Below are 13,974 nucleotides of genomic sequence, written 5' to 3'. Positions count from 1 at the left end.
TGTTAATCCATTTATGCCTGGCGTCTAGAAAAAGGCCTTGGCAAACAGTGTAGAACCAAATGAGACGCCACATGATGCGGCGTCTCATCTGGGTCTACGCTGGTTGCTTAAAGGAATTTCTGTAACGTGGGTTAAGCCTAATGCTAGTCGCCTCCAATCACAAACATCAACCAGATAACTAGATTCAATCACGTGACTTAAGTTTCGAGTATATTTAAAGCGCGTTTGTTCTTTTTCAACTTCCAAAGTAATTTATTTAATTGTGGTTGAATGTTTTTTTTAAAGTTGTACAAGTCGAGGTTTACCGCCGTGGTCACGGGGATTGATAGTCGCTTTTTTACAAGTAACAATACTTGTTTACTGTTTCGTCTGTTGGTTCGAATGGAATTGGTTCGAATACCGGTTCCGATTAGTGTATTGTTGTTTTTTATTTAAAACATTGTTGTTGTTTTTAATTTATTAAGTATTATAAACGAACGTGTATTCTACCACATGATTAATTTTGTGGAAAGCTGCTATACTGCAACAGATACAAGAGACGTTAATTAATGAAAAGAAATGGTGCATTTGTTTAAATAAATTCTTTGTTAGATATTTGTGAAAATTGTCAAATATAAGAATAGAGAAAAGCAGAAGAAAACAACGACACAACATGTATTTAAATGTAAAAGATATTAAACTTTCACGAAAATAAAACAAAGTAATACATTAAAGTTTAAATAAAATAGTTAAAATGTTGTGAATCGAACCTCGGAAATTTCGCTGTGTAAGAATGTATAACACTAAACTATTCGCCTCCCAATCGAATGCATACCAAAAGTATTCCTTTATTGAAATTTTCTTCCCGAAAACCAAAGTATCACTGAAGCATGTCGAGGCTATAAATAACGCATTTAACCACCATGACATTTTCATGATTTGACTGTTTAGAAAAAACGGTATATCAATTGCCCGTTGTATTTCTTATTCCATGTTTGCGTGCTTTTTCATATTTTCATTGACATGTGCTGTAGTTTGAATTTGTTTTTGCTTGTGGTTGAATGCAAAGTTGCATGGCAAGATGTTCGTGTCCATTACCAGCGCTAAGCAAATATTGAACATTCGATGCGTGTATAACTGCGTTTGCTCTGTAAAGTTTACATCATATTCGTGTATAACTGCGTTTGCTCTGTAAAATTTACATCATATAAGTGTATAACTGCGCTTGCTCTGTAATGTTGTTTACTGTATAACACTGTATGAAAAATAAATAAATGTAAAATGTATACAATGCTTACAGATAACACTTCTGTAAAACACATGTCAATGGCTTGATATTTTTCCAACAATAGTAATTATACAATAAAACTTATTACATGTATCGAATCATGATCTGTTTAAAAGTTGCGCAAGTTGTTAAATAGTTGTACGTCTAATGTAAAACAAGAATAAGGAGTATCAGTGTAATTTTGAGATTGCGGATTGGTCTGAATTACAAATTTGTTGAAGTGTTTTACATATTTAACACAAATAAAACATGCAGTCATTTCATCGCAGAATCAACAAACTTCAGCATTCAATAAAATTACACAGGAAATAAATCAAAACTCACACTTGTCATGTATCGTCTCACACGGTATATATACTAAAAATATCACGTAACAAAATAATTTTATCACAATGCAACATTTACACTCACGTATTTAAATTAAACTGAATATATGTATCAAAGAAGAAATGTTCAAACAATGCAAAACTCCGTTTATACTTTCACTTCCACTTCTTTGGGAGGCGAAGGTTGGTGAACAGTGGCCAAAGCGCTGGCGCCTATCTTCGTACTGGTCGAGGGCACGTGACTTATTTGGCTCTGCCCCACGGACCGAGTACTACGCACGCGCGATAGGCGACTTTCGTTACCTCGGTTGCCGTGAGAGCTGGGGATCGCGGACAACCCCCTAAAACTCATTGTCGCGAGATCAGGTTCATTTTTCTGATCGATTTTGTCCCACAGAAAAATGGCGCCGGCCGCACATGCGCCCAGAAAGGCGCAGACAGTGAGTCCAAACGCACTACTGAGGCGGCTGGAGTCCGCCTCACATGCACCATACACGATCATCCCCGTCAGCGAACATATGGCTGAAATGAACAATTAATGATGTAAGAATGGACAAACAAAGAGAAATGTATATGACCCCCATGTGATACCACAACAGGTGATAAGCATGCATGAAATGACGACAGCGTGCAACTTCGGGTGACCTAGGGAACAGATCGTTTTCCAGCGTGTATGTTCAGCCCAGATGATTAGTTAACGCACACGTATCATCAAATCTGCAAACACTGGAATATGTTTACGAACAAAAAACATTATAGTGAGTGATTGTGCTCTAAGTCGTATATATTATCGATTTAATTGTGTATTTATTGAAAAATTAAAAAAAATATATTTAATAAAACTCATTGAAGCCCATTGTTGCCATTGTTCAATTAGAGATTGTGTGAAGGCAACATGTATACGATATACGTATATAAGTTTAGAAACAGGAGTCTGGCAGAAAGATGCATCCCTAGAAGAGATGCGTCAGTGAAACTCGCTTAGGGCTGTGGGATCACGCATTCCGGTACAATATGTTTCTTGTCAAGGCCGAGCATTAAAGGGATCTTTTCACGCTTTGGTAAATTGACAAAATTGAAAAAAGTTGTTTCAGATTCGCAAATTTTCGTTTTAGTTATGATATTTGTGAGGAAACAGTAATACTGAACATTTACCATGGTCTAATAGAGCCATTATATGCATCTTTTGACGATTTTAAAACCTAAAAATTATAAAGCGTTGCAACGCGAAACGATTGAATAATTTGGAGAGTTCTGTTTTTGTCGTTAAATTTTGTGAAACTACGAAGATTGCTTATATAACGTATAAAATACGTTCAGTATGCGTACTCGGCGGAATAGCTCAGTAGGCTAAAGCGTTTTTACTTCAGGACTCTGGCAGGACTCCAGGTGTCACTGGTTCAAAACCTGGTCCGGGCAATGTTCTTTTCCTTTTTTTAATTTTATTCTTGATTTTTTACTGGAGCTTTTACGATCCAATGTTTACATTTATCGATAAAAAGCATTTAATGAATAAGTTAAAAAAATGCCAAAATCTGTGAAAAGGCCCCTTTAAATGATAACAACTTTAGCAGATGTAATTTGTTTTCTTGTCGAAAGCTGACACGTTCTGTCATGGAAGCTGTGAAAGATGTTACTGGCTCATCCTTTGGAATCTAGTTTACTCCATCCACCGGTGTATGCAATAAGAGACAGGTGCGACTTTTCAAAATGTCAAGACTAAGGAAACATTGATATTGAGTCGATCGAACTTCCGCTTACAATTCCTTCGTGTGACTGTCAGCATCCTTTCGAGTAGTAACTTAAATAGTTTAACAGTTCGTACGTACACGTTGAAATATACGATTATGTTTTAACATCTATACTGTTCTCCGGTTGCATTCACGTTTGCATTCACAACTACATTTGGGAAAATGGGGCATACGCTTTGGGAAACGGGGCTTAAAAACATGTGCGTAAAATGTCATCCCAGATTAGCCTGTAAAGTCCGAACATGACAATCAGGGACAACACGTTCCGCTTTTATATTTCGTTGAAAGGAAGTCTCTTATTTGCGAAATTCAAGGTGAGGCAGGAAGTGACTTCCCTGATAGCTTGTGGACTGCACAGGCTAATCACAGAGCGCTTCTCATTTGGTATACCCATGGCAGGAGGAAGGTAAACATTGCCTTACCGATTCCGAAGCAGAGCCCGACGATAATCCACTGAATGAAGGCGTACTTGACCTCTCTGAGGAAGAACATGAATGCCACCACGAGGGCGACCAGCCCCAGGGACCCAAGGAACGCAAGCAGCTCGAGGCCCCTCGCCGCCCGGAACCAGTCTGAAATTAAAGGACATAAGGGGTGATACATTAGTCTGAAATCGAAGGATATGTTGAGAAGGAACCAGTCTGAAATTGGGTAAAATTATGGATAAGAAGCCGCTCTGAGATGGAATACAACATGGATATAAAGAACGGATAAATGTGTGAGACGATACCAGTCTGAAATGAAGAGAAGTGGAAGATAATAAACCAGTCGTAAAGAAATTGGAAACAAACGAAAATCCTTGAAAACAGTCAAACGAATAAATTGTAACAATTGTGGTCAATTACAATGAACCAGAAAGTAATGCAATAAAATTACATGAAAGGACACGTCTAAGTATGATTCAAAGGCGGTGACGCAAAGAAGCACGTCAAATTAAGTGTTTATTACATGCAAGATTCGCGTCCCTGGCTGCATCAAAACCATTTTGCAACAAAACATAGGACGTGACTGTGAGTATTATGGTGTCACTTTCATTATAATAACGAAATTTACATATAATTATATAGTTATTTTATTATTTCAGAGCCAGTCTCTGTGAAAACCGGGTTAAATCATGTGCGTAAGTATCGTTATAGATGAGTATGTGCAGTTCGGTACAGGCTCATCTAGGACACCAATTTCCGCCTAGACTGGATTTTAATTAAAAAACTCAAAAGAGACTTTCTTCAAACAAAAAAAGTCCATTAAGTCTCGAAAAGTGTACGTCGTTTCTGTGCAGCCTGCACGGGCTCTTCTGTGACGATACCTTAAGCACATGCATTAATCCCGATTTTCCCGTTACTTTTCAATGAGCTCAATTCAGCAAGAGATAACAATGTGCCTCCCCAAGACACTCTTAAAAGAATGGATCGTTGTTATGACAATTATGCATGTTTTCTACGTAAAGCATTCGGTGACTCCCGCTTAAATGCATAGAATTATATAGTAACTATCGGGGCTTTCCAAAGCATTCAACCCGCTCAGACATGTGAAATGTAAGAACCAGCAGCAGGCTGTTAATAGATGACATTTTAGCAGACACTTGATTGGATTGCTGATTGTTGTGTGAAACACTGTGTTTCAGCACCATGCATAAATTGACGTGTATTGTTACATCTTTCATCCGAAAAGATATTGTAGTTTGGGAAGCGGACCCCTAACCCTAACCCTCTAACCCCCCACCCCCACCCCATGCGCATTACAATACCATGCCTCGCTCGTTGTCGTTGTCCGCTTCCCAGTTTAAAACGGTTAATTGTTAGTTTCATGATCAGAAAGCATGGGGCGTTTAAAGACACTGCATGAATTATTTTAGTATGCCTACACCAATGGTTTAACATGGTGTCGAACAAGATTGCATTTATTGCTGCGCAAAGAAAAGTAACAAACACTATTAATAAGTGGCAAATTAGTGCATACATGCATGAACAACAATAAAGGATTGCATGTTTTACTACCGCCGTGCACATGTCCTTGAGTGGAATGCAGCAAACAATTACGGAGATATTAACCAGCACACTTCACTGCATGTGCTTTGAATTACACAATCTGTGTACATTGACGCAGGACTTCATATAAACATGGCACCAATGAGTGAGTGTATGCACGTGGAAATTCTTGTCTCAAAGAAACAATTAAGCGAGAATTTTATTAGGCGTCGGAAAGGTATAGACGCTAGCACGTATATATTACTTTGCGTATGCAGTACCATGGCACGGTTGAGATTTAAATAATTTAGTAAATTTATTTGAGTATAATTGATCAGGAATTTAAAAGAAAATAAGTTCAAAACAGTTAATTCCAACAATGATAGGGTAGAATGCATTTCATTGCGTAGCATACACCAGACGGTCGTGCTTTCTATTCATTCACTGGCACGGAAGAGATTTCTCCATCATATGTTAATTAATTCTGCAAGCAAGACGAATCATAAACGCATTACATCGGATTGGGTTTTGAGCATATCAATCTGCAACTCTATTACAGCGCATGGTCTTCATTGCATAACATGCATTACCTTTGGGCCGTCCTCCGCGAACATCGGACTGCATGTGCGTAAAGTATCGTCCAAGATGAGTGTATTAAGTGACGTCACTTTACGCTCATTTTGGATTTTTTTTCGTTGAAAGGATGTCTCTTTTAAACGAAATTTACAGTCTTTGCGGAAAGTGGTGTACTAGTGAAGCCTGTGCGGACAGCACATGTTAATTTGGGACGATACTTTACGCAATGCATTAAGGCCTGTTTTCCCCAAGCGGGAATCTTAGGAATGATATTCACATAGCATTTTCAGCTAGTTCATTATATGTACTTTGTGAAATCTTGATAAACTGTAACGTTAAACACGTTGGGGAAACTCAAGACTGATACAAAAAATAACATTTATTTAAATAACATCATGTTTTGTATTTTACATAAGCAAAAATAAGCATGTGTTTCTTTACTCAGCAAAGACTTTTATGTTTCTATTTGATGAAAATACAAATTCTATGTGCGATTAATACACAATAAATGGAATGGTATTTCATAGATTATGTACGCCAGTTCCAGAAGAAATATATTTACATGCAGTGTATATTGTATAATTAATGAATCTAATCTAAAGAAGAAAATGAATTACAATACATATGGCTCCATGTATAATTATGCGTTATCCAGTTCCTTATTTTCGCAACTGAGGAAATTATAACGCGACATTTTCTAACGACTTCCTTTATATCAGCCAATTATTAATAACGTAACTAACATCTGGTGCAGCTGGTGCAGTAATAAGTAGGATACTGCGGCGATTGGCCAATTATAAGAGCCCTTTTATAGGCGGAGTCTTATTTTATTCAATCGTAGATTCATTTGCAGAAACGTTTTAAGATTTTGAGCATTCGAGCATAAACACTTGGAAGGAAAGAGTATTTGAAATTACCAAGATTTTAACTGCAAGTTGTATCACATCAGACTTTTAAATGATTATGATAATACATGTACTCATTAAGTATATGTTTCTCGAAGACTGATAATTCTATATTCAAAAACATTATTCTTCGGGGAAAGAAAAAAACGGTAACAAACTCATTACGAAGGAAAGAGATTTTTCATAACTCTTCCTTCGCAACGACGGTAAGGGCTCTTGATCCAGCAGTAAATGCTTAAGGGGCGATTGAGCTTCTATTTAGATTTGAATGCATGCGCGTAAAGTGTTGTCCAGGATAGGCCTGTCCTGACCACATTCCGCATCATTGTTCAAAACAGACCCTTTCTAATCACAAAACACTTGAGGTATAGAATTCAGCCTTTGGCCAGCGTGCTTGGACTGCAATTGCAAATCCTGAAAGAACATTTAACGCACGTGCATCAAATCATGGCGTAATGGACTTACGCGCCAGGTCAGCCTCGGCGAAGGTTGTGCAGCGGGTGCCGATGGTAGAGGAGCGCTCGCAGTAGTTCCAGAGGCCGCCATAGTAGCCAGTGGAGACGCCAACAGATGTGTACGTGTAGACGCTCCAAAACGGAAGGAACACGCCGAACAGGAAGAGCAGCCACGTGGCGGCGCTCAGACCGGAAGCGATGATGCGCTTAATTGTGGCTTCCCTGTAACACAAGATCGAATACATAGAGATTTATTTGCATCTAATTCATATAACATGGTTATTAAAATGGGACTTGCATTGAACTCATCATATATAAACTAATATTTGTCTACCAATACCTTTTTATACGATAATGGACAAATGTTCAGTGAATTTATAATGAATGCAATTTTATGTCGTGGAAAATATCTACGCATTGTTTTACGACTAAACTGTATAAGAAAATACTTGCCAAGAGATTGGTTTAGCGTTTCAGAAACGTTTGCGAAATATGGTAAATGAATTAAAAACGTTTCTACGCCCACTTTTGACAAGGTTATTCATTAACAATCTAAAAAGTATGAGTGTTTTATCACTAAATGTTCTTATCTTACGTAACATTCCGAGTTAAAGGAACATTTGGTGGATGCACATGACCATTCTGTTGTTTTCTATTATAAGACTTTTCATTTTGCTTCAGTAGTGAAAATCAACATTTATAAAAAAAATGTTTTATAAAGTATACATATTATTTTTTATTCAACTCTAATAATATTTTAATCATATAAATTATTGGTCAAATTGATAATCGTTTAATTATGTAAGAATCTAACCCAATACCCGATTTATTAAACTTCGCCATTCTCAAAATATAATTACCGAGCTATAACATTAAAAAGGCTCGGAAATAAAGTACTTTGCAACCTACCAGGAGATAGGGATGTCTGCACGAGCAGATAAGGTTCCGTGCAGTCAGTTTTGATAACGCTGATAAAACAGGGCGTTCCACAGACCTTGGAAAATATACGACTGTGTGTAGCTGAGTAGTGTAATTGATGACTCAAGCATAAAGGATTGAAATAGATGCAAAGTTGAAAGTGAGCCCGTAATCATAATAAGGCGACGGCTTTTCGACGAGTGGTGGAATGCAGGGCCTTTAATGGCAGGCGTCTACATTGGCATCTGAGAAATAACATATGGGCTATGCTCTGTGAAAGGGGGTTTAATGCATGTGCGTAAAGTGTCGTCCCAGATTAGCCCTTGCATTCCGCACAGGCTAATCAGTGACGACACTTTCCGCTTTTATGATATTTTTCGTTTCAAGAAAAAATCCAGATTAGGCGGAAAGTGTCGTCCCTGATTAGCCTGTGCGGACTGCACAGGCTCATCTCGGACGAAACTCTACGCACATTCATTTAACCCCTTTTTCACAGAGCACTGTCCATTTAATGGTAGTTCGTAAATAAATAGTGTATACCGCGTCCGCACATTTTTCATGACACCACCGCAATGTATATAACTATAATAGTATTATACTTTTTAGCCATAAGTTGTAATAGCCTCCCGGAATACTATCGATAGGATTGACAATAACATTAAACTGCATATTATCCGCGTCATGCAAACATTGGTTTTATGCCATGTACGGTCAGCGTTATACCAGCATACTCTTTCGCTTCTTTGGCCACTTATGAGACCATGAAACCTTGCGTGATTTAAAAGCGGACAACGTACCTCTTGATTGAGTTTCATATAAGTATTTCCAATATTAATGGAATAATATGGTGCAGAAGAAAAAATAACAAAAGGCAATAACTCTTAATTTTGAAGAAAACGTTATGGAACTCTTTCCCAGCACTTCTAAAAAAGCCCGTAATCATAATACGAAGTTTTATTTATATTTATACAACACTTATGTTCTGTACTTGAAGAGAAAAGAACGATAACCCCAAAATCCTTTAGAAAGAGTCATGGTTCTTGTACACTGTTCTCGTCTCAATCACCTGAATCAATACATGAAGTTTTATTTTAATCTCTTCCATACTAGTATTTTATCCTTGGCTAATAAAAAATTATCAAAGTGTAATAAATCTGTTATACTGAAGAGAGATTTGTGCTGTGGGGCAAAATATGTACAAAATGCTCAGATTGTGGAAATATTGTCAACAATCAAGTTACATGTAGCAGATGATACTTTTATGTTTGTTTTGTGCTTTATTTTATTACGGTAAATTATTTTTAAGTTCTATCTGAAGGCAATTTACATAAAATTCATTGTCAATGTGTGTTTTTTATTGATGTTTACTTACGCTTTTGCAGAAAAGTTTAAGTTGCAAGTAAATCAAATGTTAAACATATGCATGGTTTTGTTTAGAAAGATTTAGCTGTTTTGAGTTTTATTTTTATCGATGCTGAGTGTTGATTTATGAAGTTTCATCGGAATATAATTAATTCAAATAGAACAATCAAATTCGTTGAATTGATATCCCCCGCCATTATACTTCTGGACACAAAAGTTTTCTGGATGGCTGGACAACACCAACGTGCATCATCATCTTATTCATTTATATACTCATACCAAGTTTCAATGAAATCCATCAAAGCACTTTCAAGATATGGCTCCGGACTAACAAAAAAGCATTTTTGTCAAGATACAACGGGCCATAACTCTGTTATTAACCGATGATGTGCAATGCCATTTGGCGTGCATCATCCTCTTATCCATATATATACTCATATCAAGTTTCAAGAAAATCCCCCAAAGCACTTCCAAGATATGACTCCGGACACAAAAGTGCCGGACGGACGGACGGAGAGACGGATGGACGGACAACGCCAAAACAATATCAATCCGCCTATGGCGGGGGATAATTATATAGTATTAACGAAAATAAACAAAGGTTCGTATCAATAATCTCAGAATTTGCAGAATGTTCCATTCAAGAAACGGACTGATGAAAAATAATAAAAGAACAATTACTCCAAAATACTTATAAGAGAGTTGAGTGTTTTTACTCAGAACTTCATCGAAATGATATTAATATATTTATACAGTTTTAATTTAAATTTGCTAAATGGCCATGTATTTGGCCACATCATGAATAAACAGTTATGGTTTTTGTACTACTCTTTTAAGGGGCCTTTTCACAGATTTTGACATGTATTGAAGTTTGTCATTAAATGCTTTATATTGATAAATGTAAACATTGGATCTAAAAAGCTCCAAAAAATAAAGAATAAAATAAAAAAAATAAAAAGTAACCCTCAACAGGGCTCGAACATCTTGCCATTGGAGTCCTGGAGCCAAAGTCTTCCACGTAGACCACTCTGCCATCCGTGCTCACATAATGGATGATGTATTTTATACTTAAGATAAGCAATTGTCGTAGTTTCAAAAAATAACGACAACAGCAGAACTTTTCGAATTATGCAATCGTTTCGTATTGCTACGCTTTATAATGTTTAGGTTTTAAAATCGTCAAAAGATGCATATGATGGATATTTTAGAGCATGGTAAAGGTTCAGTACTACTGTTTCCTCACAAATATCATAACTATAACGAAAATTTGCGAATCTGAAACATTTTTTTTTAATTTTGTCAATTTACCAAAACGTGAAAATGCACGCCCCTTTAAAGCGCTCTAATATTATTTGAAATTTCAATTTTAAACCCTTCTATACTGCCTGAGGAATGCTCCGCACATGATACAATGACTGAGAAAAAGAGGTACGGACGGAAGGATGCAAGGAAGTATGGCCGATGCAATTACTATATGCATCCCTTCAGGGGCATAAACATTTTTCATCACGATATTTTCCAATAATGATTCTTCTTTATGTTTAACTGGCAGTTCACGAATATCAACTGACAGATAACTCGTGTATCATGACCGGGTTTTTCGTTCAGTTGATGCTTTTTTGTGGTTATACATTCGGCTTCGGTTACAATCGCTTTATCCGGTGTGCAATATCTACTATACAAGTTTCCTATAATAGTTGTAAATCATCAATCATATTTCGGGAATCTTTACGTATGCCATTTAAGAAACTTGGTAGTAACGAGAAGCATTGAAGGTCTTGGGTTTATTTTAATCAAAGCGCTGAAGGCACTCAAGTTGTTCGCTATTGCATAATCTTAGACGCAACTCAGTTTTCAAAATTATGTTATAGCTTTTTTATATCGCAAGTTTGAAATGAACCCAACCCATTCAAATTTATAAAGAGTGTGTCTTAAAGCACAGGTCGAGATGTGTGTGCACTGTTTATCCTCATATTTATGTGATTGAGATAACGTAGACAAAATAACAACAATATGTCTCTTTTTTCACAAGTTGTTGCTGCACTGGCAACCATCTTTAGAATTTTGGGTGCGTTACTATAAAAGAATAATAAGCCTATAATCAGCATGTTCATGTTGTGTTATGTGAATCTAATACTTTATCTTTTTTTCTTAAATTATTGGCCAACAATTTTGCCCACATGACGGACTTTTAATGCAGCATTAAGCCTAGTTTTCCCTGAAAGCAGCCAATATGTACAGATTTCAATGATAAACTGGCCAATGTCGTCGCACAAGCTGTTATAAACACTAGAATGTCCAATATCGTCGCACAAGCTCCTAAACCTATTGTTTACATACAGGCTGTCTGCTGCAATGTACGAGTGGTGAAGTCGGCAGTGGTTATCGTTCCTAGCGTAGCTAACAGACGACTGACTTGCAGTTAACGTTCCTAGCAAAACTGCCTCTCTACATTAGTTGTGAGCTTACGATGACAACTAAAAACAACAACATGCAATTGTATAAAAGTGCGCGAAAAAGAATGTTGATAGCATGTGATTTTCGTGAGGCGGACATGTATCGAAACTTTTGTAACTTTTTTACTCTAGAGAATTTATATAAACTGTCTAAAAATATCAAGGCTTTTCCACAAAAGATGTGAAAGAATTAGTTTAAAATTTTAGGAAAAGCTGTTTGGTCGAGACTAATCAACGGAAACACAAGCACACTACCAGAGCGCGTGATTTAATACATTCCTCGCCACTGAGAGAAAGGCTCGTTGTATGAAGTATTATCAAGCATTTAACAGATGTTACATGTAGAATAACAGCACGCACATTATGGGCGTCACCTTGTAATAACATACGCTATCCAGTCATGAAAGCGTTCTATGACTCAGATTTACTCAATTGAAACAGACGCTTTGTTAGGGGCGATGCTTGTATAATGTCATATTTGAAGGCTGCGATTGCAGCATGTGATAATAATTATTTTAAGAGACACTCAAATTCGATTTAAATTACAGGCATGCATATAAATTTTAAAAGCAAGTGCACATGCTTCCTGTCTTTTAGCGTCTATGAATTTCTAATATAAAGTGTGTACTTCGTCTTGCATGTAATACACTTAAAATTTGTCCCAAGATGTGAGTCATTTATGGAATAAATTTTACTATATAATTACCATGTACTAACAATGTTGTCGAGTGGAGTATTATTTAAACGTTTAGCAGAGATTTTATTGCGAAGTTAATAATCGGTTACAACCGGTTAACATTTACACAGCTGACATTTTTTTTAATTATTACACATGTATTAGCTGTCAATAGGTAAGTGACATTTGACACGTACATCGTGTAAGTATACTGATAGTCCTCAAGATTAAATTTAACGATAACAAATAGTTATCTCCGAATCAATCGGACGAATTCAAAATGAACATTGTTTGAATTCTAATTCTAAGGACAGTGTCTACAATACCTGAATCCGCTTTTAAATTTAGCCAGTAGTGACTGGCAGCAGGAAGCGGGCGGCTCTTCCGACACTTCTGGTACCCGAGGCGTAAGGCTAGACTGCGTCGTCTGCACAGTACGTGACGTTCGGTTTGATTTCAGCGATATCACGGTGATCTTCGACTTCCGCTCGTCCTCAACGAAGAACGGTTTATCCGTTGTAGAATGGTTACCATTGCGGGAAGTTTCGCCGGTCGGTGGTTTCGACACTGTCGGTACAGCGGCACCAGACATGGCTTTGTTTCCTGTTTTTACTTTGTCCTTGCTTCCTTTACTCGTTTTGCTTGCCTTGCTGGGTTTACTGATATCCGAGCTCCAACCGGAAACGCCTCCCGGACGATCGAGCTTCGGCAGGCGGCGCTCCTTTCGCGGCGTCACCTGGGTGCTAGGCGGGCGATGGTCGGTAGGGAACCACATGGGGATCGCATAAAATCACACAGTCGGCAATAATCATTAAACATTCGATAGCGTTTCAAACAGAATTGCAAATTAAATTAACATTAACTTTTTTGTTCGTTGTTTTACTGAAATGTTTTAGTCACTACAACATTAATTTTATTTCTAAAGCGGGATTCATGTTAAGCAACTGTGATTATGTTTCAATTCGCGGATTAACCTATAGTTACGACCGACCAACAGGATTAATCGCTAATCACCGCTATACATGGCCGTCTAAGTGTTAGTATAATTATGCATACTTTGCATCAATAAATTTTACTCTTATGCACTAATACTTAAACGCCAAATTAATACTTTACCGGTTGTGTCCAATTTTGGTGTTGTCATTTAGGGAGAGCGTTATTTTTAATGATATTAATTGACGCGTAATGCAACGTGTATGACACAACTTAAGTCTTGGAATAAAATTGCCCTGCTACTCAAGTTAACACTAGAGCTTGTCAAAGTAGTGACGAATATCTCCCGATGCCGTATGTAGTTCAATGTAGCAAGTTGTAG

The 13,974-nt window shown here is 37.1% G+C and overlaps 1 protein-coding gene across 1 annotated transcript; it reads right to left on the bottom strand.

Annotated features, from left to right (window-relative positions):
* Positions 1–567: 567 nt before the first annotated feature.
* LOC127859772 (uncharacterized) lies at positions 568–13,434 on the bottom strand. Its single transcript, XM_052397279.1, has 4 exons — positions 12,986–13,434; positions 7,258–7,469; positions 3,767–3,916; positions 568–2,115 (listed from the first exon to the last, which is right to left on the bottom strand). Exons 1-4 carry the CDS (start codon positions 13,432–13,434, stop codon positions 1,742–1,744), a joined length of 1,185 nt encoding a protein of 394 aa, XP_052253239.1. The 3' UTR covers positions 568–1,741.
* Between the last annotated feature and the right edge of the window lie 540 nt (positions 13,435–13,974).

The sequence above is a fragment of the Dreissena polymorpha genome, chromosome 15 (genome assembly GCF_020536995.1).
Source record: "Dreissena polymorpha isolate Duluth1 chromosome 15, UMN_Dpol_1.0, whole genome shotgun sequence".
Lineage (NCBI taxonomy): Eukaryota > Metazoa > Mollusca > Bivalvia > Myida > Dreissenidae > Dreissena > Dreissena polymorpha.
Note: the sequence above shows the minus strand (reverse complement) of the source record. Positions and strands in the feature narration are given on the sequence as shown.

Bases quoted from the DNA above. Each gene is read 5' to 3' on its own strand.
- LOC127859772 (XM_052397279.1), bottom strand. From the start codon at position 13,434: ATGTGGTTCCCTACCGACCATCGCCCGCCTAGCACCCAGGTGACGCCG. The intron at 7,470-12,985 runs GTATTGTAGACA...CTTGTGTTACAG, and splicing joins AAATTTAAAAGCGGATTCAG to GGAAGCCACAATTAAGCGCA. The intron at 2,116-3,766 runs GTAAGGCAATGT...TGTTCATTTCAG, and splicing joins CGGGCTCTGCTTCGGAATCG to CCATATGTTCGCTGACGGGG.